The 23,259-nt window shown below is 42.3% G+C and overlaps 1 protein-coding gene across 2 annotated transcripts in view; it reads right to left on the reverse strand.

Annotated features, from left to right (window-relative positions):
• NAV3 (neuron navigator 3) overlaps positions 1–23,259 on the reverse strand; it is a 1,008,138-nt gene that overhangs the window by 716,355 nt on the left and 268,524 nt on the right. For both annotated transcript variants that reach the window (XM_069764543.1, XM_069764542.1), the window contains exon 2: positions 12,348–12,748. In XM_069764543.1, coding sequence (XP_069620644.1) covers positions 12,348–12,419 — 72 coding nt within the window. In that variant the 5' untranslated portion in view covers positions 12,420–12,748. The remainder of the gene's footprint in view (positions 1–12,347; positions 12,749–23,259) is intronic.

Raw genomic sequence — 23,259 nt, forward strand, 5'->3', positions numbered from 1 at the left:
TCAGGGTTAAAAAGTGTTAGCTGTGCCTGATTCCAGCTATGCAGTGAGATCAGAAAAGCAGACTCTCATGTGTAAGACATGTAAGGATAGACTGCCTACTTTCCTCACTGCTCTTTGTCTCATTACAAACACTTTTATCAGCTTTCCTCACATTGCTGTAAGCTGCTGTTCTTCCCCTCCCCCTACACTGGCTGTGTGATATGAAAGCTTAAAGGGATTCTGTCATCCCCAGGATGTATATGACCTATTAATATGGGCATACAGGTAATAGAAATGTTACACTAGTCATACCTGTATGCATCAGCTGAGAAATGTTATATTCTTCTTTATGTTAATAATTTCTTCCAGGCTCTGGGGCGTGTGGTGCCTGTAAGAAATCTTTACCTCCTGTTCTCATTGTAATTCTTACCCCTTCCCATCAGCATCAGTTATGGCCCCAGAATCCCGGAATCCTGAGCCTGCGCCCTGCACTCCCTGAGAAATACATACCTCCTCCTCTTTGGGCAGGCGCCAGTGAGTCACTGTGACCATCGGTGTGCGCGCCGATAAGATGCTCTCACCACTTCCTCCCTGACAGTCAGTCAGTCTAGGAACCATGTGTACATTTCGATGACTATGCAGGGAGCAAGTGGGGAGAACACCTTATCGATGCGCACAACAGAGGTCACTGGAGTGGAATTTGCTGGCACCTGTGCAGAAGACCCCTGATTGCAGCGATCATAGAAGGGAGGATGAGTTATGCATATCTGAGGGAGTGCAGCTATGCTTGGGGAAAAAATGATCAAATGGATGGAGGGGCTTTTACACTAAGATCTGGGGAGAGGGAAGGTAGATGTGCTAAAAAGGGGATAAAGAACAGAGAAAGTTAGAAAGCAGGGGTCACTGAGGATTTAGGAAGGCTGGAGCATGCAAGGAACATAGGAAGGTAAGAAGGAGTAATAAATAGGCTAGTAGTACATTGCTGGCAAATGCAAGAAGTATTGGAAGCAAAATTAATGAACTGGATACACTTATGTCAGACACAGAATACAAAGTGGTGGACATTATGGAAACCTGGCTGGACGAAAGCCATGACTGGATGACAAACATTTAGAGAGGACAGAAAAGGTGGAGGGTTTTGTATTTTTATTTAATCTAACTTACGACCTGTGCTCAATGACTACATTGGGGGAGCTATGACAATGTAAAATCAGTATGGGTAAATGTACATAGGCATGGCAATAATGGAAACCTGCTAATTAGAGTTTCCTACAAATCTCATAATATAGCTGAACATGTAGAGTAGGAAATGTTGCAACAAATTGAAAAGGCAACAAATAGTAGGGCCCTTATTATAGGGGATTTTAACTATCGAGATTGAATGGGACATAGAATTTTCTGGTTGTGCTAAAAGCTGTAAGTTATCTGCAATTCAGAAGAATTACCGTGTATACTCGAGTAAAAGCCGACCCAAGTGTAAGCCGAGGCACCTAATTTTGCCACGGAAAATTGGGTAAGCTTATTGACTTGAGTATAGGCCGGGTATGCATTGTCCCCTCATCCCTGTCCTGCTCTGTGTGGCCCCCCGGTCCCCTCATTGTATGCGTGGCTTACCCAGTCCCCTTGTTGTATGTGTGGCTCCCCCGGTCCCCTCGTATGTGTGGCTCCCCCTTTCTCCCCCTGTCATATGCGTGGATCCCCCTTCATCCCCATCACATGCATGGCATCCCCATCATATGCGTGGCTCCCCCTTCCCTCCCCATCATATGCATGGTTTGCCGTCCTCCCCCGTAATATGTGTGGCTCCCTCATCATATGCCTGGCTCTCCCGGTCCCCTTATAGTATGCGTGGTTCCCCTGTCCACCCCCTTCGTATGCGTGGCTCCCCCGTCCTTTCCCGTCATATGTATGGCTCCCCCATCCATCCCCCGTCTCATCCATCATACTCACCTTCCTTGGTCCATTGCTGCATGTCCTGCATCTCCGTTGTCCCGGCATGGCACTGGCAGCTTTTCTGTGCTGAGCAGTCATGTGGTACCGCTCATTAAGGTGATGAATATGCGCTCCACTCCTATGGGAGTGGACATGCGTCCATATTCATCACCTTAATGAGCAGTACCATGTGACTGCTGAGCGCAGGAAGAGATGCAGGCAGGCGCCGGCGGCCGGAATGAGATGCATTGCCAGCACCGAGGGCACGAAGGTAAGTAAGTATGATGTGTGCGACGGCTCCTGGCACCTGCTACTCCGCCGCCCACCCTCCCCCGCCGGCTTTCTGTACCGTGACTCGTGTATAAGCCGAGGGGGCGTTTTCAGCACAAAAAATGTGCTGAAAAAGTCAGCATATACACGAGTATATACGGTACCTCTCTCAGCTGAAATATGAACCAACCATGGGAGATAATCTGCTGGATCTTGTTCTGTCAAACCAGATACAATTTCAGATCTACAGGTCAGGGAGCATTTGGGACGGAGTGACCATAATATGGCAAGTTTTAAAATAAGCTTCAAACAAACATTCAAAAGGGGAAAACCTGGAACGCTGATTTTAGGAAAGCTGATTTTAAATTACAGGAAGAGTTAATTATGTAGACTGAGATCATGTCATTGTAACCGGGGATACTGACCATAAATATGGCATGTTTAACCCCTTAACAACATGTGCCGTATATGTACGGCACATGTCGGGTATCCCCTTTGATATGAGCTCTGGCGCTATGCCTGCATTTTTTCCTGAACATATCAGCCGATTTGTTCAGCTGACATGTGCCCTTAACAGCTGCGGGTGGAATCGTAGCCGATCTGCTAGCAGATGAGCGGAAGCCCTGATATGTGTAGCACTAGCAATCAGATGATCGCAGCTTCAAGTCTCCTAAAGAGACTATCGAAACAAATAAAAAGTGAAAAAAAGTTTTTAAAAATATTTAAAAAATTAAAGAAAGTATAAAGTTCAAATCACGCCCCTTTTGCCCCATTCAAAATAAAATAAAAAATACACATATTTGGTATTGATACATTCAGAAATGCCCCATAATGGTAACAATAGAAACGTCAGCTCGATGTGTAAAAAAAATTAAGCCCTCACCAGTTCCAGATCACGAAAAATGGAGATGCTACGGGTCTCTGAAAATTGCGCCTTTTTTATGTTTTAAAAAACTTTGGATTATTTGTTTTTACCACTTAGTTTTTTATTATGTATACATGTTTAGTATCTACGAACTCGTAATGATCTGGAAAATTATAATAACAGGTAAATTTTAGCATTTAGTGAACATTGTAAAAAAAAATACAAAAACTATTATGGAATTGCACTTTTTTGCAATTTCACTGCACTTGAAATTTTTTCCCCAGTTCCAGTACATTATATGGTGAAATCAATGATTTGATTCAAAAGTAGAACTTGTCCTGCAAAAAATAAGCCCACACATGGCCATATTGATAGAATAATAAATATAAAAATAAAAAAGTTATGGTTCTGGGAATAAGATGAGCAAAAAATGGGAAATGCAAAAATAGAAATTGGCTGTGACATAAAGGGGTTAAGGATACACTACAAGAATCCTGCAGAAAACTTATACCCTCTGACAATAAAACATCCAGGAAAAAAAGAAACCATTATGGATAATGTTATGTTTGCTAATGACAGGTGTTATGAAGGCAATCCAGAAACACAGTGTGCTTAGCGATCAGAGCGCACACAGTGATCTGACAAATACCCAAAAATACAAGAACGAGCTCTGAGACGTGGAAACTCTGTAGACTGCACACCTGATCCTATCCTAAACACAACTAAAAGCGGCTGTGGATTGCGCCTAACAACTACCTAGGCAACTCGGCACAGCCTAAGAAACTAGCTAGCCTGAAGATAGAAAAATAGGCCTGACTTGCCCCAGAGAAATTCCCCAAAGGAAAAGGCAGCCCCCCACATATAATGACTGTGAGTAAGATGAAAAGACAAAACGTAGGGATGAAATAGATTCAGCAAAGTGGGGCCCGATATTCTAGGACAGAGCGAGGACAGTAAAGCGAACTTTGCAGTCTACAAAAAACCCTAAAGCAAAACCACGCAAAGGGGGCAAAAAAAAACCACCGTGCCGAACTAACGGCACGGCGGTACACCCTTTGCGTCTCAGAGCTTCCAGCAAAACAAAAGACAAGCTGGACAGAAAAAAAGCAACAAAAAAGCAAAAAGCACTTAGCTATACAGAGCAGCAGGTCACAGGAACAATCAGGAGAAGCTCAGATCCAACACTGAAACATTGACAAGGAGCAAGGATAGCAGCATCAGGCGGAGTTAAGTAATGAAGCAGTTAACGAGCTCACCAGAACACCTGAGGGAGGAAGCTCAGAAGCTGCAGTACCACTTGTGACCACAGGAGTGAATTCAGCCACAGAATTCACAACAGTACCCCCCCCTTGAGGAGGGGTCACCGAACCCTCACCAGAGCCCCCAGGCCGACCAGGATGAGCCGCATGAAAGGCACGAACAAGATCGGAAGCATGAACATCAGAGGCAAAAACCCAGGAATTATCTTCCTGAGCATAACCCTTCCATTTAACCAGATACTGGAGTTTCCGTCTAGAAACACGAGAATCCAAAATCTTCTCCACAATATACTCCAATTCCCCCTCCAACAAAACCGGGGCAGGAGGCTCAACAGATGGAACCATAGGTGCCACGTATCTCCGCAACAACGACCTATGGAATACATTATGTATGGAAAAGGAGTCTGGTAGGGTCAAACGAAAAGACACAGGATTGAGAACCTCAGAAATCCTATACGGACCAATAAAACGAGGTTTAAATTTAGGAGAGGAAACCTTCATAGGAATATGACGAGAAGATAACCAAACCAGATCCCCAACACGAAGTCGGGGACCCACACGGCGTCTGCGATTAGCGAAAAGTTGAGCTTTCTCCTGGGACAAGATCAAATTGTCCACTACCTGAGTCCAGATCTGCTGCAACCTATCCACCACAGAATCCACACCAGGACAGTCCGAAGACTCAACCTGTCCTGAAGAGAAACGAGGATGGAACCCAGAATTGCAAAAAAATGGAGAAACCAAGGTAGCCGAGCTGGCCCGATTATTAAGGGCGAACTCAGCCAACGGCAAAAAGGACACCCAATCATCCTGGTCTGCAGAAACAAAACATCTCAGATATGTTTCCAAGGTCTGATTGGTTCGTTCGGTCTGGCCATTAGTCTGAGGATGGAAAGCCGAGGAAAAGGATAGGTCAATGCCCATCCTACCACAAAAGGCTCGCCAAAACCTTGAGACAAACTGGGAACCTCTGTCAGAAACAATATTCTCAGGAATGCCATGCAACCGAACCACATGCTGAAAGAACAAAGGTACCAAATCAGAGGAGGAAGGCAATTTAGCCAAGGGCACCAGATGGACCATTTTAGAAAAGCGATCACAGACCACCCAAATGACTGACATCTTTTGAGAAACGGGAAGGTCAGAAATGAAATCCATCGAAATATGTGTCCAAGGCCTCTTTGGGACCGGCAAGGGCAAAAGCAACCCACTGGCACGAGAACAGCAGGGCTTAGCCCTAGCACAAATCCCACAGGACTGCACAAAAGTACGTACATCCCGTGACAGAGATGGCCGCCAGAAGGATCTAGCCACTAACTCTCTGGTACCAAAGATTCCAGGATGACCAGCCAACACCGAACAATGAAGTTCAGAGATAAGTTTATTAGTCCACCTATCAGGGACGAACAGTTTCTCTGCTGGACAACGATCAGGTTTATTCGCCTGAAATTTTTGCAGCACCCGCCGCAAATCAGGGGAGATGGCAGACACAATGACTCCTTCCTTGAGGATACCCGCTGGCTCAGATAAACCCGGAGAGTCGGGCACAAAACTCCTAGACAGAGCATCCGCCTTCACATTTTTAGAGCCCGGAAGGTACGAAATCACAAAGTCGAAGCGGGCAAAAAATAACGACCAACGGGCCTGTCTAGGATTCAAGCGCTTGGCAGACTCGAGATAAGTCAAGTTCTTATGATCAGTCAATACCACCACGCGATGCTTAGCTCCTTCAAGCCAATGACGCCACTCCTCGAATGCCCACTTCATGGCCAGCAACTCTCGATTGCCCACATCATAATTACGCTCAGCGGGTGAAAACTTCCTGGAAAAGAAAGCACATGGTTTCATCACTGAGCAATCAGAACCTCTCTGTGACAAAACCGCCCCTGCTCCAATCTCAGAAGCATCAACCTCGACCTGGAACGGAAGAGAAACATCTGGCTGACACAACACAGGGGCAGAACAAAAACGACGCTTCAACTCCTGAAAAGCTTCCACAGCAGCAGAAGACCAATTAACCAAATCAGCACCCTTCTTGGTCAAATCGGTCAATGGTTTGGCAATGCTAGAAAAATTACAGATGAAGCGACGATAAAAATTAGCAAAGCCCAGGAACTTTTGCAGACTTTTCAGAGATGTCGGCTGAATCCAATCCTGGATGGCTTGGACCTTAACTGGATCCATCTCGATAGTAGAAGGGGTAAAGATGAACCCCAAAAATGAAACCCTCTGCACACCGAAGAGACACTTTGATCCCTTCACAAACAAAGAGTTAGCACGCAGGACCTGAAAAACCATTCTGACCTGCTTCACATGAGACTCCCAATCATCTGAGAAGATCAAAATGTCATCCAAGTAAACAATCAGGAATTTATCCAGATACTCACGGAAGATGTCATGCATAAAAGACTGAAACACAGATGGAGCATTGGCAAGTCCGAACGGCATCACTAGATACTCAAAATGACCCTCGGGCGTATTGAATGCAGTTTTCCATTCATCTCCTTGCCTGATTCTCACCAGATTATACGCACCACGAAGATCTATCTTAGTGAACCAACTAGCCCCCTTAATCCGAGCAAACAAGTCAGATAACAATGGCAAGGGATACTGAAATTTAACAGTGATCTTATTAAGAAGGCGGTAATCAATACACGGTCTCAGCGAACCATCCTTCTTGGCTACAAAGAAGAACCCTGCTCCCAGTGGTGATGACGATGGGCAAATATGTCCCTTCTCCAGGGATTCCTTCACATAACTGCGCATAGCGGCGTGTTCGGGCATGGATAAATTAAATAATCGACCTTTAGGGAATTTACTACCAGGAATCAAATTGATAGCACAATCACAATCCCTATGCGGAGGTAGAGCATCGGACTTGGGCTCTTCAAATACATCCTGATAATCAGACAAGAACTCTGGGACCTCAGAAGGGGTGGATGACGAAATCGACAAAAATGGAACATCACCATGTACCCCCTGACAACCCCAGCTGGATACCGACATGGAATTCCAATCCAATACTGGATTATGGGTTTGTAGCCATGGCAACCCCAACACGACCACATCATGCAGATTATGCAACACCAGAAAGCGAATAACTTCCTGATGTGCAGGAGCCATGCACATGGTCAGCTGGGCCCAGTATTGAGGTTTATTCTTGGCCAAAGGTGTAGCATCAATTCCTCTCAATGGAATAGGACACCGCAAAGGCTCCAAGAAAAACCCACAACGTTTAGCATAATCCAAATCCATCAGATTCAGGGCAGCGCCCGAATCCACAAAAGCCATGACAGTAAACGACGACAAAGGGCATATCAAGGTAATGGACAGAAGGAATTTGGACTGTACAGTACCAATGACGGCAGACCTAGCGGACCGCTTAGTGCGCTTAGGACAATCAGAAATAGCATGAGTGGAATCACCACAGTAGAAACACAGACCATTCAGACGTCTGTATTCCTGCCGTTCAACTCTAGTCATAGTCCTATCGCACTGCATAGGCTCAGGTTTAACCTCAGGCAGTACCGCCAAATGGTGCACAGATTTACGCTCGCGCAAGCGTCGACCGATCTGAATGGCCAAAGACAAAGACTCATTCAAACCAGCAGGCATAGGAAATCCCACCATGACATCCTTAAGAGCCTCAGAGAGACCCTTTCTGAACAAAGCTGCCAGCGCAGATTCATTCCACTGAGTGAGTACTGACCATTTCCTAAATTTCTGACAATATACTTCTATATCATCCTGACCCTGGCACAAAGCCAGCAAATTTTTCTCAGCCTGATCCACTGAATTAGGCTCGTCGTACAGCAATCCGAGCGCCAGGAAAAACGCATCGACACTACTCAATGCAGGGTCTCCTGGCGCAAGAGAAAATGCCCAGTCTTGAGGGTCGCCGCGCAAAAAAGAAATAATAATCAAAACCTGTTGAATAGGATTACCAGAAGAATGAGGTTTCAAGGCCAGAAATAGCTTACAATTATTTTTGAAACTTAGAAACTTAGTTCTATCTCCAAAAAACAAATCAGGAATAGGAATTCTTGGTTCTAACATAGATTTCTGATCAATAGTATCTTGAATTTTTTGTACATTTATAACGAGATTATCCATTGAAGAGCACAGACCCTGAATATCCATGTCCACACCTGTGTCCAGAATCACCCAAATGTCTAGGGGAAAAAAAAAAAGTGAACACAGAGCAGAAAAAAAAAATAAAAATAAAATGATGTCAGAACTTTTTCTTTCCCTCTATTGAGAATCATTAGTTTGGGCTCCTTGTACTGTTATGTTTGCTAATGACAGGTGTTATGAAGGCAATCCAGAAACACAGTGTGCTTAGCGATCAGAGCGCACACAGTGATCTGACAAATACCCAAAAATACAAGAACGAGCTCTGAGACGTGGAAACTCTGTAGACTGCACACCTGATCCTATCCTAGACACAACTAAAAGCGGCTGTGGATTGCGCCTAACAACTACCTAGGCAACTCGGCACAGCCTAAGAAACTAGCTAGCCTGAAGATAGAAAAATAGGCCTGACTTGCCCCAGAGAAATTCCCCAAAGGAAAAGGCAGCCCCCCACATATAATGACTGTGAGTAAGATGAAAAGACAAAACGTAGGGATGAAATAGATTCAGCAAAGTGGGGCCCGATATTCTAGGACAGAGCGAGGACAGTAAAGCGAACTTTGCAGTCTACAAAAAACCCTAAAGCAAAACCACGCAAAGGGGGCAAAAAAAAACCACCGTGCCGAACTAACGGCACGGCGGTACACCCTTTGCGTCTCAGAGCTTCCAGCAAAACAAAAGACAAGCTGGACAGAAAAAAAGCAACAAAAAAGCAAAAAGCACTTAGCTATACAGAGCAGCAGGTCACAGGAACAATCAGGAGAAGCTCAGATCCAACACTGAAACATTGACAAGGAGCAAGGATAGCAGCATCAGGCGGAGTTAAGTAATGAAGCAGTTAACGAGCTCACCAGAACACCTGAGGGAGGAAGCTCAGAAGCTGCAGTACCACTTGTGACCACAGGAGTGAATTCAGCCACAGAATTCACAACAGGATAAACAAGAGAGTACAAAGTATTATAAGACTAAAACAAAGGGCATTCAAAATCTTGAAGGCAGAGAATACAGAAATTGCATTTCAGGAGTAGATCTCGATAAGAAATGTAAAAAATAAATCAAGCTAGCAAAGTTATCCACAGAGAAACAAATCGCCAGCAACATTAAAGTAAACCCCCCACATTTTTATAAATACATCAATGTCAAAAAGAAAAAATATGGTATAAGCCCCTTAAAAGACGATAATAAGATAATTATAGAGGACAAAGAAAAGGCTGGGATGTTAAACAAGCACTTTTCATCCATGTTCACCAGTAAACTGACTGTGCCAGGGATCATTCAACAATGCAAATTTCAAAGTTCACCACCTGATATAACTAATTTAACACAAGACAAGTTACGCCTGCATCTGAGCAAATTAAACATTGACAAATCCCCCAGCCCAGATGGTATTCATCTACGGATACTAAGGGAATTGAGTTCAGTAACTGACAGACTGCTGTATCCTATATTCTCAGACTCTCGTGTTCCACAGAATTGGAGGATGGCTCATGTGGTACCGATATATGAAAGGTAAGCAGGTGGATCCAGGCAACTACCCACCAGGAAGCCTGACATCAGTAGTGTGCAGATTTTTTAAGGCATTATAAGAAATAACCTGCAGAAACATATTGCAGAGATTAATATAATAACCGACAACCAGCATGGATTCATGAAGAATAAGGCATGTCAACAGTTGTCATAAATGGTGCATTTTCTAAATTGGATATAGTCAGCAGTGGGGACCGCAGAAATCTGTGCAAGGACTGATTATTTTTAACCTCTTTATTAATGACCTTGTGGATGGTATTGATAGCAAAAAAGTCTCAGTCTTAGCTGACGACATAAAAACTATGTAAGATACTAAAATCTGTCCTAGACAGTACAATATTGCAAAACGATCTGAATAAGATGACTGAATCAGTAAACATTTGGCAAATGAGGTTTATTGTGGATAAATGTAAATTAATGCACCTGGGGCTATAGCTGCATTTGCTTTAAATGAGAATTTACTCGGGACTGCAAGAGAAGGACTTGGGTATTCTGGTTACAAGTAAGCTGAGCAGCAGTACTCAATGTCAAGCAGCAGCCGCAAAAGCAAACAAGATTTTTAGGGTGTATAAAAGAGCAATAAAATCCTGCGATCCCAATGTATTGTTACCCCCTTATAAATCACTTGTGAGGCCACATCTAAATACGGGATCCAGTTTTGGGCTCCACATTTAAAAAAGGATATTCAAAAATTAGAGTCAGTTCAAAGGCGAGCAACTAAATTATTGCTAGGAATGAACAGCCTCCCGTGTGATGAGAGGTTGGAAAAGTTGGGCTTTTTTGGCTTAGAAAATAGACGCTTCAGAAGGGATCTCATTTACACCTATAAATATATATGTGGTCAGTACAAAGGACTGGCACATGACTTATTCCTTCCAATAAATACCATACTTAGGACCAAGGGGCTCTTATTACGTGTGTAAGAAAGACTTTCTGACAGCTAAATCGGAAAGAGTTCTTTACAGTTAGAGCAGTCAGACTGTGCAAAGCCCTATCACAAGATGTATTAATAGCAGACACTATAACAGCTTTTAAAAAAGGGCTGGAATATTTCCTTGATACACAGAGCATTGTGGATTACAGTTACATTAGTCACAAAATGTACAATTGGTGGAAAAAGGTTTAACTTGATGGATCTAGGTCTTTTTTCAACCTATGTAACAGTAAAAATAAAAGTGATGTATGAGATTTGTATATAGGTTCCTAAGAGTAGATTTTTTAAGTAAAGTACAACTTCATGAACGTCATAGCAACACAAATTGTGCACTTAAACTGAAAATTGAATTACTTACAAAAGGTAGCAACAATCAAATAAACAGATGTTTCATATTACGGTTCAGTCTGCAAAAACTCACTATTATATTCTGGGTACAAAGAAAACATTGGGAAAACAAGCATAATAATAATAACAATATGTTAAATACAAGTGTGAGATTATATTGATAAAATAGGCATTACATCTGTTTTAATAGAAGCAAGTGCTTGTGTTTCTAGGTGGGAAGAGCTAATAATTCATGCAATTTTGCCATTTAAACAGTGTACAAAACTAGTCACAGACAATAACTACTGGGAATGTAAGACTACTGGCACATTTTAGTGTGTGTCACTAATATTGATAACTTTTTGAAGTGTTGTTTGACTCTTGTGATAAGAGTGCCCATGTGCAATATGTCTGCTGCATTTAGCACATATAACTGTATAAATTATGCTTGTTTTCTCTTGTTGGTCCTTGTGCCTCAAATGTTAGTACTTGTTGAGACATTACTATCTACACCCTATTCCTACACATATACTTGGGCAAAGCATGATTAAAGAGCACCCCTATCACATTTTTTATCCTCTTAATATATTGCAGTCATCATATTATATAGCACTGTGTACTTACAATTGCTCATTTTACTTTTCTACCCAGCTAATTCTTCTCTTTTCTCAACTCTATGTAGCAACAGGAAGTCTTTTTTTCCCTGCATTTATCATTCCCCTCTTCAACTCATGACCCAGCTGCTCCCGCTTCCCCGTCAGAGATTTTTGCAGCGACTCATGACTCATTCAGGGAAAATTGACCTCCTGATTTGACATAGAGCTTTGAAGGATTCACCAAGTTTGTTGTTAATTATGTGATGTCATAACTTGGTAGAAAGGCAAAATTCAAAATAGTTTTGAATTATTCTTATTATATTTAGATGTTCATATGGGTATCAACGCCCTTTACTGTTGTGTGATTTAGTCTTTGAACCTTTAAACAGTCAATATTTTTTTTAGAGTTTCCAGGTTTGACATACATTGTTTGATAAAATGGATTTATGGGTTGATTTTAAGGCAAATTACCCAAATGCAAATAATAAAAAAAAATATCAAAAGCAGTCCTTCAAATGTAACCTTACCTTCTTCTGATCTTCTAGTTTATGACTTATTGGATTCTTCCCATGCTTGCTCATTTCTGAAGACACATCCATCACACCTACTTTTGCCCTTTAGAACAGATATCCGCAAACTAATCCACAAGTTAGGAGTTACAAATACACAGATGTGCCTTTTCTTCCATCACAATAGTGCTCCGAACTTTACTGAGTCCTCAAATGATTAAAAAAAGCATTTATCAAACCCAAGCGATAACCCTTGCAAATCTGCAGATCTGTCTTCGAGCCTTCAGTATCAGCATATCGGTCTAAAACACTTCCACTGTACGAGAGCCTCATCCATCCAGAATTCCAATTCCAATTGCTATCTTCTGCATCCTTCGCTCTGTCCCATCCTGTAGAAGATTTACATTTCATCTATAAACCTGTCGAGATAAGAAACAGATATTCAGTTTACTTTGTCTAAACTGATATAAAAAAAATTGCTCAACATTCACGAGAAGAGAAAAATAATCTAAAGACTGTTGTTGAGTAATTTATGATACATATTTCTTGTATATTTAGAAACACTATGAAAACAGAATCATGGCCTGCTAGGCTCTCTTGACATACTGTTTTAGCCTTTGGAAGTATGCATTGCCATCATTTCTCAATGCTTACCTCTGATGCAATGCACACTGCTGCTTAGTATGCTTACTTATATAATGCACAGGGCTTTACAGATATTGTCATCGCTGTCCCCATTGGAGAGTCTTTAGAGTGTGGGATAAAACAGAAGTTGTCCTTGGTAGGATTTGTTCCCAGGACCCCAGTGCTGCAAGGCAACAATGCTAACCACTGAGCCACCGTGCTGCTCGTATGTGACTATATAGACATACGTCGCCAATAGGCTACCATTAAAAAAAAGACATTTTCTAAAATAAATACTCAGACACTGTTTAAGCATCCACTGAATACACCAATGTTGTAATATAAACCACTGACTTACACATTGACAGTACACTGCCTGCATTACAGCAGTGCTCGAGCTGTATTGTATGCCTGTATCATTGGAACAATAGTGTTCATTTAAAAAGCTAGTTTAAAAGCATTCTAGCATCCTTCCCTGCACCTTGTGTCAGTATGTAACCAGTGATGTGTATGAAGAGGGCAGGTTGTCAGCCAAACATTTGTAACATGAAAACATTAATAGTTCAATTCCTGAAGGTACATAGAGTTGAAAGGGTTTCTGTTCTAATGTGTACACAAATGACAAGTATTAGCACTTGAATTGGAACATTTATATTAGTGCAGAACCCACTGATACTGACAAAATGCAGTAACATCTTTTTACATAGTTACATTGTTACATAGGTGGAAAAAAGACCTAGGTCCATCACATTGAACCTTTCTCCACCAATTGTACATTTTGTCACTAATTTTACTATAACCAGCAATGATCTGTGTACTGAGGAAATCATCCAGCTCTTTTTTAAAAGCTGTTATAGATTCTGCCATTACTACCTCTTGTGGTCAGGCATCCCACAGTCTGACTGCCTTTCTTCCACCCGTAATGAGTGCCCTCTGGTCCTTAGTATGGTCTTTGGAAGGAATAAGTCATGTGATGTGCCAGTCCTTTGCACTGGCCACACATATATTTATACATCTAAATGAGATCCCCTCTGAGGTGTCTTTTTTCTAAGCTAAAGAAACCCATGTTTTCCAGCCTTTCATCATATGAGAGGCCTCCATCCCTGGTAATAATCTAGTTGCCCACCTATGAACTGACCCTAATTTCTGAATGTCCTTTTTAAAATGTGGAGCCCAAAATTGGATCCCATATTCTAGATGTTGCTTCACCAGTGATTTATAAACAGGCAGCAATACGTTGAGATCACAGGATTTTCTCTCTCATTTTATACACCCTAAAATCTTGTTTGCTTGTGCAGCTGCTGCTTGACATTGAGTACTGCTGCTCAGCTTACTTGTAACCAGAATACCCAAGTCCTTCTCCTATTCTGTAGTCCTGAGTTTACTCCCATTTAATGTATATGCAGCAATAGTATTACTCCGTCCTTTGTGCATTTATCTACATGTATCTACATTAAACCTCATTTGCCAAGTGTTTGCCCATTCAGTCATCTTATTCAGATCATTTTGCAATATTGTACTGTTAAGGTCAGATTTTAGTATCCTACATAGTTTGGTGTCGTCAGCAAAGACTGACACTCTACTCTCAATCCCATCTAGAAGGTCATTAATAAAGAGGTTAAAAAGAATCAGTCCTAGCGCAGATCCCTGCAGTACCCCACTGCTGACTATATCCCATTTAGATAGCGTAATATTTATGATATGATGATTTGATGTATGTTGCGTTAGGCAGCAGTAACATAGTATCCATACAAGTGGTCCTTAAGAATATAATATTTTCAACATACAATGGTCTTTCCTGGCCAACTGTATCTTAAAGTACCAAGAAAGATGTTTTACAGCTTCTTCCAATGCTTTCTTATTTAAGGCAAATGTTTCTTCAAAATGATAGTTTCTAACCATTGGTTCAACTAAACATAAAGGCCACAAATATCAAAGTGGTAACGTCAAAATTCTGGAGAAAATAGCTTTGAAAAGCAGTAAAATTTTTGCTACCCTATTTTGTAAGCAGCGCAAACATTTTGCAACTTTTGTCGTTTTTACACCAGTTTCACCCATCTCCACTAAAGTGGGTGGAGCAAGTCTGCAGCTCAGCGTGACACCACAGCTCATCAAATACAATATACAAGTGGCTGACAGCACTCACTTATTGGGGCACCCGTTCCATATCCAGGGAACCCTCCTAGGTAACGTGTATACTCCAAGTCAGAAGAACAGCGCTCCAGCCGGGTGTAATAATCCAATAGAAAAATCTTTATTTAGCCATGGTAAAGCAGCAACGTTTCGACCGATTTATGGTCGAAACGTTGCTGCTTTACTATGGCTGAATAAAGATTTTTCTATTGGATTATTACACCCGGCTGGAGCGCTGTTCTTCTGACTTGGACCTCAGCTCATCAAATTCGATAGAAGCTGTAGTGTTCCTTATGCCACAAATCTTACACCAGTTCCTGACTAAATTGAATTTCTGAAATCATGAGGAATCAACATCGTCTGACTTCAACATGCCCCTCTCATGAAAACAAGCATTGCTGACACCTGTCCTGATGAATCGGGGCCAAAAGCTTGCCATACACCTTGGATGGATGTTGGATGAACGATCCTTCACCTGACAGGCATTTCAGCTGAGGCTATGTACAGGAGCACTCACTCCTGTGTTCTCTGTGAGAAAGCCACTGATTGCCGGCTTATCTCAGGGAAAACAATGAGATCAGCAATCCGAAATCAGATATGCGAGATCGACATCTCTCCCGCCCATTCGTCGACACCGCCCCCCCAAACATTTTAGACTGTTGGCTGGACATACCAATATCAGCCTAATGTTTATGGAGGCCCAAATTATCCACCACTCCACAAACTCACTCACCCTCGCAGAAATCTCAAACATCTCAACTTACAATCACTCTCGGAGCCCCTTCTCCCTCTCACAGACATAGCCTCCCTTCATGACACAGATGCTGCTGCCACTTTTTATAACACCACAATAACAACAACACTCGATTCGGCCGCCCCACTCATGCATAGTAAAACTCGTACAATTAACAGGCAGCCCTGGCTGACCAGCCTGACCAAAGAATTGAGACGGGCTTCCAGGATTGCCGAGCGGAGATGGAAGCGATCCCACTCTGCCGACCACTTCACTGCATACAAGCAGTCCCTCGCCAGCTTCAAGTCTGCACTCACTGCCGCAAAACAAACTTACTTCTCATCCCTCATATCCTCCCTGTCCCACAACCCTAAACAGCTTTTCAACACTTTCAATTCTCTACTCCGTCCCCCCGCACCTCCTCCCTCCCCCCTCATTTCTGCTGATGACTTCACCTCTTTCTCTAAACAGAAGATCGATACGATCAGAGAAAGCTTTGGCCCACAGCGCTTACTGTCCCTCTTAGCTGCTCAACCCTGCTCCTCCAAAACCAGCTTCTCCACCATGACAGAAGATCAGCTCTCCACCTTCCTGTCAAGATCACACCTCACCACCTGCACGCTTGACCCGCTCCCATCCCACCTCATCCCTAACCTTTCCACGGTCTTCATCCCAACCCTAACGCACCTCTTCAACCTCTCACTCACAACAGGTGTCTTTCCCTCATCCTTCAAGCATGCCAAGATCACACCCATCCTCAAAAAGCCCTCCCTCGACCCATCCTCTGTGTCTAGCTATCGCCCAATATCTCTTCTCCCTTATGCCTCCAAATTGCTGGAGCAACACGTCCATCTTGAACTGTCCTCCCACTTCTCCTCCTGCTCCTTCTTTGATCGGTTACAATCAGGCTTCCGTTCCCATCACTCAACTGAAACTGCCCTAACTAAAGTCACCAATGACCTACTAACTGCCAGGAGCAAGCGCACTACTCTGTCCTCCTTCTCCTGGACTTGTCTTCTGCCTTTGACACTGTTGACCACTCCCTTTTGCTACAAATCCTCTCATCCCTTGGCATCACAGACTTGGCCCTTTCCTGGATCTCGTCATATCTGACAGACCGAACATTCAGTGTCTCCCTCCCCCACACCACCTCCTCACTTCGCCCCTTGTCAGTCGGTGTTCCTCAAGGCTCTGTTCTAGGACCCCTACTCTTCTCCATCTACACTTTCGGCCTGGGACAGCTCATAGAATCCCACGATATGCAGTACCATCTCTACGCTGACGACACGCAGATCTACCTCTCCGGACCGGACCTCTCCTCCTTGCTTACCAAAATCCCGCACTGTCTGTCTGCCATTTCAGCCTTCTTTTCTGCTCGCTTTCTACAACTGAACATGGACAAAACAGAATTCATCATCTTTCCCCCATCTCACTCTACTCCTCCACCACATCTATCCATCAATGTCAATGGCTGCTCACTATCCCCAGTCCCACACGCCCGGTGTCTCGGGGTGATCCTCGACTCTGCCCTCTCTTTCAAGCCACATATCCAAGCCCTTGCCTCCTCCTGTCGTCTCAAACTCAAAAATATTTCCCGGATCCGTGCTTTCCTTGACCGCAACACTGCAAAAACGCTAGTGCATGCCCTTATCATCTCCCGCCTCGACTACTGCAACCTCCTACTCTCTGGACTCCCCTCTAGCACTCTGGCACCACTCCAATCCATCCTACACTCTGCTGCCCGACTAATCCACCTGTCCCCCCGCTATTCCCCAGCCTCTCCCCTGTGTCAAGCCCTTCACTGGCTTCCTATCGCCCAGAGACTCCAGTTCAAAACCCTCACACTGACATACAAAGCCTTCCACAACCTGTCTCCTCCATACATCTGTGACATGGTCTCCCGGTACCTACCTACACGCGACCTCCGATCCTCCCAAGACCTCCTTCTCTACTCCCCTCTCATCTACCCTCTCATCTCTTCTTCCCATAACCGCATCCAAGACTTCTCCCGTGCTTCCCCCATACTCTGGAACTCTCTACCCCAACACTCTAGAAGCAGAAATATCTACAGGTAACTTTGACATAGTGGGAATAACCGAGACATGGTTAGATGAAAGCTATGACTGGGCAGTTAGCTTACAGGGTTACAGTCTGTTTAGAAAGGATCGTAAAAATCGGAGAGGAGGAGGGGTTTGTCTCTATGTAAAGTCTTGTCTAAAGTCCACTTTAAGGGAGGATATTAGCGAAGGAAATGAGGATGTCGAGTCCATATGGGTCGAAATTCATGGAGGGAATAATGGTAACAAAATTCTCATTGGGGTCTGTTACAAACCCCCAAATATAACAGAAACCATGGAAAGTCTACTTCTAAAGCAGATAGATGAAGCTGCAACCCATAATGAGGTCCTGGTTATGGGGGACTTTAACTACCCGGATATTAACTGGGAAACAGAAACCTGTGAAACCCATAAAGGCAACAGGTTTCTGCTAATAACCAAGAAAAATTATCTTTCACAATTGGTGCAGAATCCAACCAGAGGAGCAGCATTTTTAGACCTAATACTATCTAATAGACCTGACAGAATAACAAATCTGCAGGTGGTCGGGCATCTAGGAAATAGCGACCACAATATTGTACAGTTTCACCTGTCTTTCACTAGGGGGACTTGTCAGGGAGTCACAAAAACACTGAACTTTAGGAAGGCAAAGTTTGACCAGCTTAGAGATGCCCTTAATCTGGTAGACTGGGACAATATCCTCAGAAATAAGAATACAGATAATAAATGGGAAATGTTTAAGAACATCCTAAATAGGCACTGCAAGCGGTTTATACCTTGTGGGAATAAAAGGACTAGAAATAGGAAAAACCCAATGTGGCTAAACAAAGAAGTAAGACAGGCAATTAACAGTAAAAAGAAAGCATTTGCACTACTAAAGCACGATGGCACTATTGAAGCTCTAAAAACCTATAGGGAGAAAAATACTTTATCTAAAAAACTAATTAAAGCTGCCAAAAAGGAAACAGAGAAGCACATTGCTAAGGAGAGTAAAACTAATCCCAAACTGTTCTTCAACTATATCAATAGTAAAAGAATAAAAACTGAAAATGTAGGCCCCTTAAAAAATAGTGAGGAAAGAATGGTTGTAGATGACGAGGAAAAAGCTAACATATTAAACACCTTCTTCTCCACGGTATTCACGGTGGAAAATGAAATGCTAGGTGAAATCCCAAGAAACAATGTAAACCCTATATTAAGGGTCACCAATCTAACCCAAGAAGAGGTGCGAAACCGGCTAAATAAGATTAAAATAGATAAATCTCCGGGTCCGGATGGCATACACCCACGAGTACTAAGAGAACTAAGTAATGTAATAGATAAACCATTATTTCTTATTTTTAGGGACTCTATAGCGACAGGGTCTGTTCCGCAGGATTGGCGCATAGCAAATGTGGTGCCAATATTCAAAAAGGGCTCTAAAAGTGAACCTGGAAATTATAGGCCAGTAAGTCTAACCTCTATTGTTGGTAAAATATTTGAAGGGTTTCTGAGGGATGTTATTCTGGATTATCTCAATGAGAATGACTGTTTAACTCCATATCAGCATGGGTTTATGAAAAATCGCTCCTGTCAAACCAATCTAATCAGTTTTTATGAAGAGGTAAGCTATAGGCTGGACCACGGTGAGTCATTGGACGTGGTATATCTCGATTTTTCCAAAGCGTTTGATACCGTGCCGCACAAGAGGTTGGTACACAAAATGAGAATGCTTGGTCTGGGGGAAAATGTGTGTAAATGGGTTAGTAACTGGCTTAGTGATAGAAAGCAGAGGGTGGTTATAAATGGTATAGTCTCTAACTGGGTCGCTGTGAACAGTGGGGTACCGCAGGGGTCAGTATTGGGACCTGTTCTCTTCAACATATTCATTAATGATCTGGTAGAAGGTTTACACAGTAAAATATCGATATTTGCAGATGATACAAAACTATGTAAAGCAGTTAATACAAGAGAAGATAGTATTCTGCTACAGATGGATCTGGATAAGTTGGAAACTTGGGCTGAAAGGTGGCAGATGAGGTTTAACAATGATAAATGTAAGGTTATACACATGGGAAGAAGGAATCAATATCACCATTACACACTGAATGGGAAACCACTGGGTAAATCTGACAGGGAGAAGGACTTGGGGATCCTAGTTAATCATAAACTTACCTGGAGCAGCCAGTGCCAGGCAGCAGCTGCCAAGGCAAACAGGATCATGGGGTGCATTAAAAGAGGTATGGATACACATGATGAGAGCATTATACTGCCTCTGTATAAATCCCTAGTTAGACCGCACATGGAGTACTGTGTCCAGTTTTGGGCACCGGTGCTCAGGACAGATATAATGGAACTAGAGAGAGTACAAAGGAGGGCAACAAAATTAATAAAGGGGATGGGAGAACTACAATACCCAGAAAGATTAGCGAAATTAGGATTATTTAGTCTAGAAAAAAGACGACTGAGGGGCGATCTAATAACCATGTATAAGTATATAAGGGGACAATACAAATATCTCACTGAGGATCTGTTTATACCAAGGAAGGTGACGGGCACAAGGGGGCATTCTTTGCGTCTGGAGGAGAGAAGGTTTTTCCACCAACATAGAAGAGGATTCTTTACTGTTAGGGCAGTGAGAATCTGGAATTGTTTGCCTGAGGAGGTGGTGATGGCGAACTCAGTCGAGGGGTTCAAGAGAGGCCTGGATGTCTTCCTGGAGCAGAACAATATTGTATCATACAATTAGGTTCTGTAGAAGGACGTAGATCTGGGGATTTATTATGATGGAATATGGGCTGAACTGGATGGACAAATGTCTTTTTTCGGCCTTACTAACTATGTTACTATGTTACTATGTTACATCAGACTTGCGCCTACCATAGAAACCTTCAAAAAGAACCTGAAGACTCATCTCTTCCGACAAGCCTACAGCCTGCAGTGATCATCAACCTACTGAACAGCCGCACAGCCAGCTCTTCCCTCTCCTAGTGTATCCTCACCCACCCCCTGCAGACTGTGAGCCCTCGCGGGCAGGGTCCTCCCTCCTTATGTACTCGTGTGCCTTGTTATCTGCTCATGTTTAATGTATTTGTCTATATTTGCCCCGTATTCACATGTAAAGCGCCATGGAATAAATGGCGCTATAAAAATGTATAATAATAATAATAATAATTATCAAATGAACAGAACATTTGTTTGCTTGCATGTTTTAGCCCAGATTCACATTATACCTTTACATGACTACATTGAGGTTTCCGTCTAAAACCCTAAAAAATGGAATTCAGATGTGGCCTTATCAGAATGAATTCTTTGAGGCAAATAAAAGTAGCTTTGGACTGGACTCCATCTTTTAGTCTATCACTCTACTACAGGTCATGATTTGTAAGTAAAGCATTTTACAAAAGTTTGGTAGTTTTCCAAAATATTAGAGGATAATTTTGGCAAATTAAATAAGGGCTATGTTTATCATTTAACAATCAAAATGGTATTCTATGAAAAAAACAAAACTGTTCTCATAGAAATAATGTTATATTGGATACATGAGACAAATAATAAACGTTATAATCGAACGGACGCTGGTTCTTATCATTTTATACATAGAATTCTATGCATATAGTGGCCTGAATAAAATAGATATATGCGACAACTTTTCCCTACATGAACATCACAGAGATCACCACAATGAGGCCAAATTTCAATAGTAGATATACTACGTAGTTAAAGAAATTAGGTAAGCCCGTTACAATGGTTTAACTTAAGGCCCCGTCACACATAGCGACACCGACAACGATCCGGATCGCTGCAGCGTCGCTGTTTGGTCGCTGGAGAGCTGTCACACAGACCGCTCTCCAGCGACCAACGATGCCGGTAACCAGGGTAAACATCGGGTAACTAAGCGCAGGGCCGCGCTTAGTAACCCGATGTTTACCCTGGTTACCATCGTTAAAGTAAAAAAAAAAAAACAGTACATACTTACCTACCGCTGTCTGTCCCCGGCTCTCTGCTTCTCTGCACTCCTCCTGTACTGTCTGTGTGAGCACAGCGGCCGGAAAGCAGTCACAAAACTTGTGACTCAGCAGCGATCTCGCTAGCGATCTCGCTATGTGTGACGGGGCCTTTAGTCAAAGTTTTTTCCCGTAGGCAGCTTTTTTAATTCAATTACCGGGCAGAAAAAGACTTCACAAGAATCAACTTAACTATAATTGACTAAAGATCTAGATTTGGGCTTCAGGGGAATTGAATGCATTAAATGTCTTAGAAAACAACAACAGAATAATAAAATGAGAATTTATAGCAACTGTTAATTCAAAGCAATAGATTAACTAGCCAATTCCAGTGTTTGCATTAGCTGTATTAGTCAATAGCCCCTCAATTATACCTTCACTAATTAAAGATCTAACTGATTGATATTAATTGTATATCTTGTTCCATTTCTCAGATTACTTTGTTTTGAGGCATAATCAATATTTGTGATTTGACTTCAAATCTCATGCATTCTGTACCTTCCTCTACATTCAGACAAAAATACATTCTGATTGATAGGCAATGTCTTGGCTAAAGATGAGATCACATGTCCAGTAATCAAATGTTTGAAATTGGTCCAGTATAGGAAAAATCTGGATCAGTTTCAAACTGATGAAAAACTTATCCGTTCACACTGACTTCGATTTACCATACAAAAAAACCCGATTGTTGCTTCATCTGTTTGTTAAATTATTAAAGTCAATGTGCACGGATCTGTTTTAGACCATGTTCACCCATTCAGAATTTGGTCAGTATTTTATCTCAGTATTTGTAAGCCAAAATCAACAATCAAAGGAAAAGTATAATAGAAACACATCACCACTTCTGTATTTTTTACCCACTCCTGATTTTGGACGTAAAAAACTGACAAAATACTGAACGTGTGAATGTGGTCTTAAAGTGCATCAGTTTTACATCAGTTTGAAACTCATCCAGCTTTTCATTTCAAATGGATAATTACCAGAGATAGAATTTGGCTTAAGAAAAGCATATCTTCTTTCAAAAACAGAATTACACCTGGTGCAGCTTATCTGTGGGCCGTCCTACAAGTGGACCGATATGGTTGGAAAGGGCAATACATTATCTGCTATAATGTGTGATAAAAGAACTGGAACAGTTCTATTGTTTGTTTAATAAAAGATCATTACAGGTTTTTTGACCCACAACAAACCTGTATTATCTATAACTTATATTAAACCTACAGTATACCTTATAGTAGACATAGTATAATACATAACCTATAACAGATTTATAGTACAACATATAACATATAGCAGTGATGCACAACCTTTTTTGGTCCGAGCGCCACAATTTTAGATTAAATTAACTTCATGGACAGCAATATTACTAAAGTATTACCTTCTGATAGATTTATTGC

Source organism: Ranitomeya imitator, chromosome 4 (assembly GCF_032444005.1).
Source record: "Ranitomeya imitator isolate aRanImi1 chromosome 4, aRanImi1.pri, whole genome shotgun sequence".
Classification (NCBI taxonomy): domain Eukaryota; kingdom Metazoa; phylum Chordata; class Amphibia; order Anura; family Dendrobatidae; genus Ranitomeya; species Ranitomeya imitator.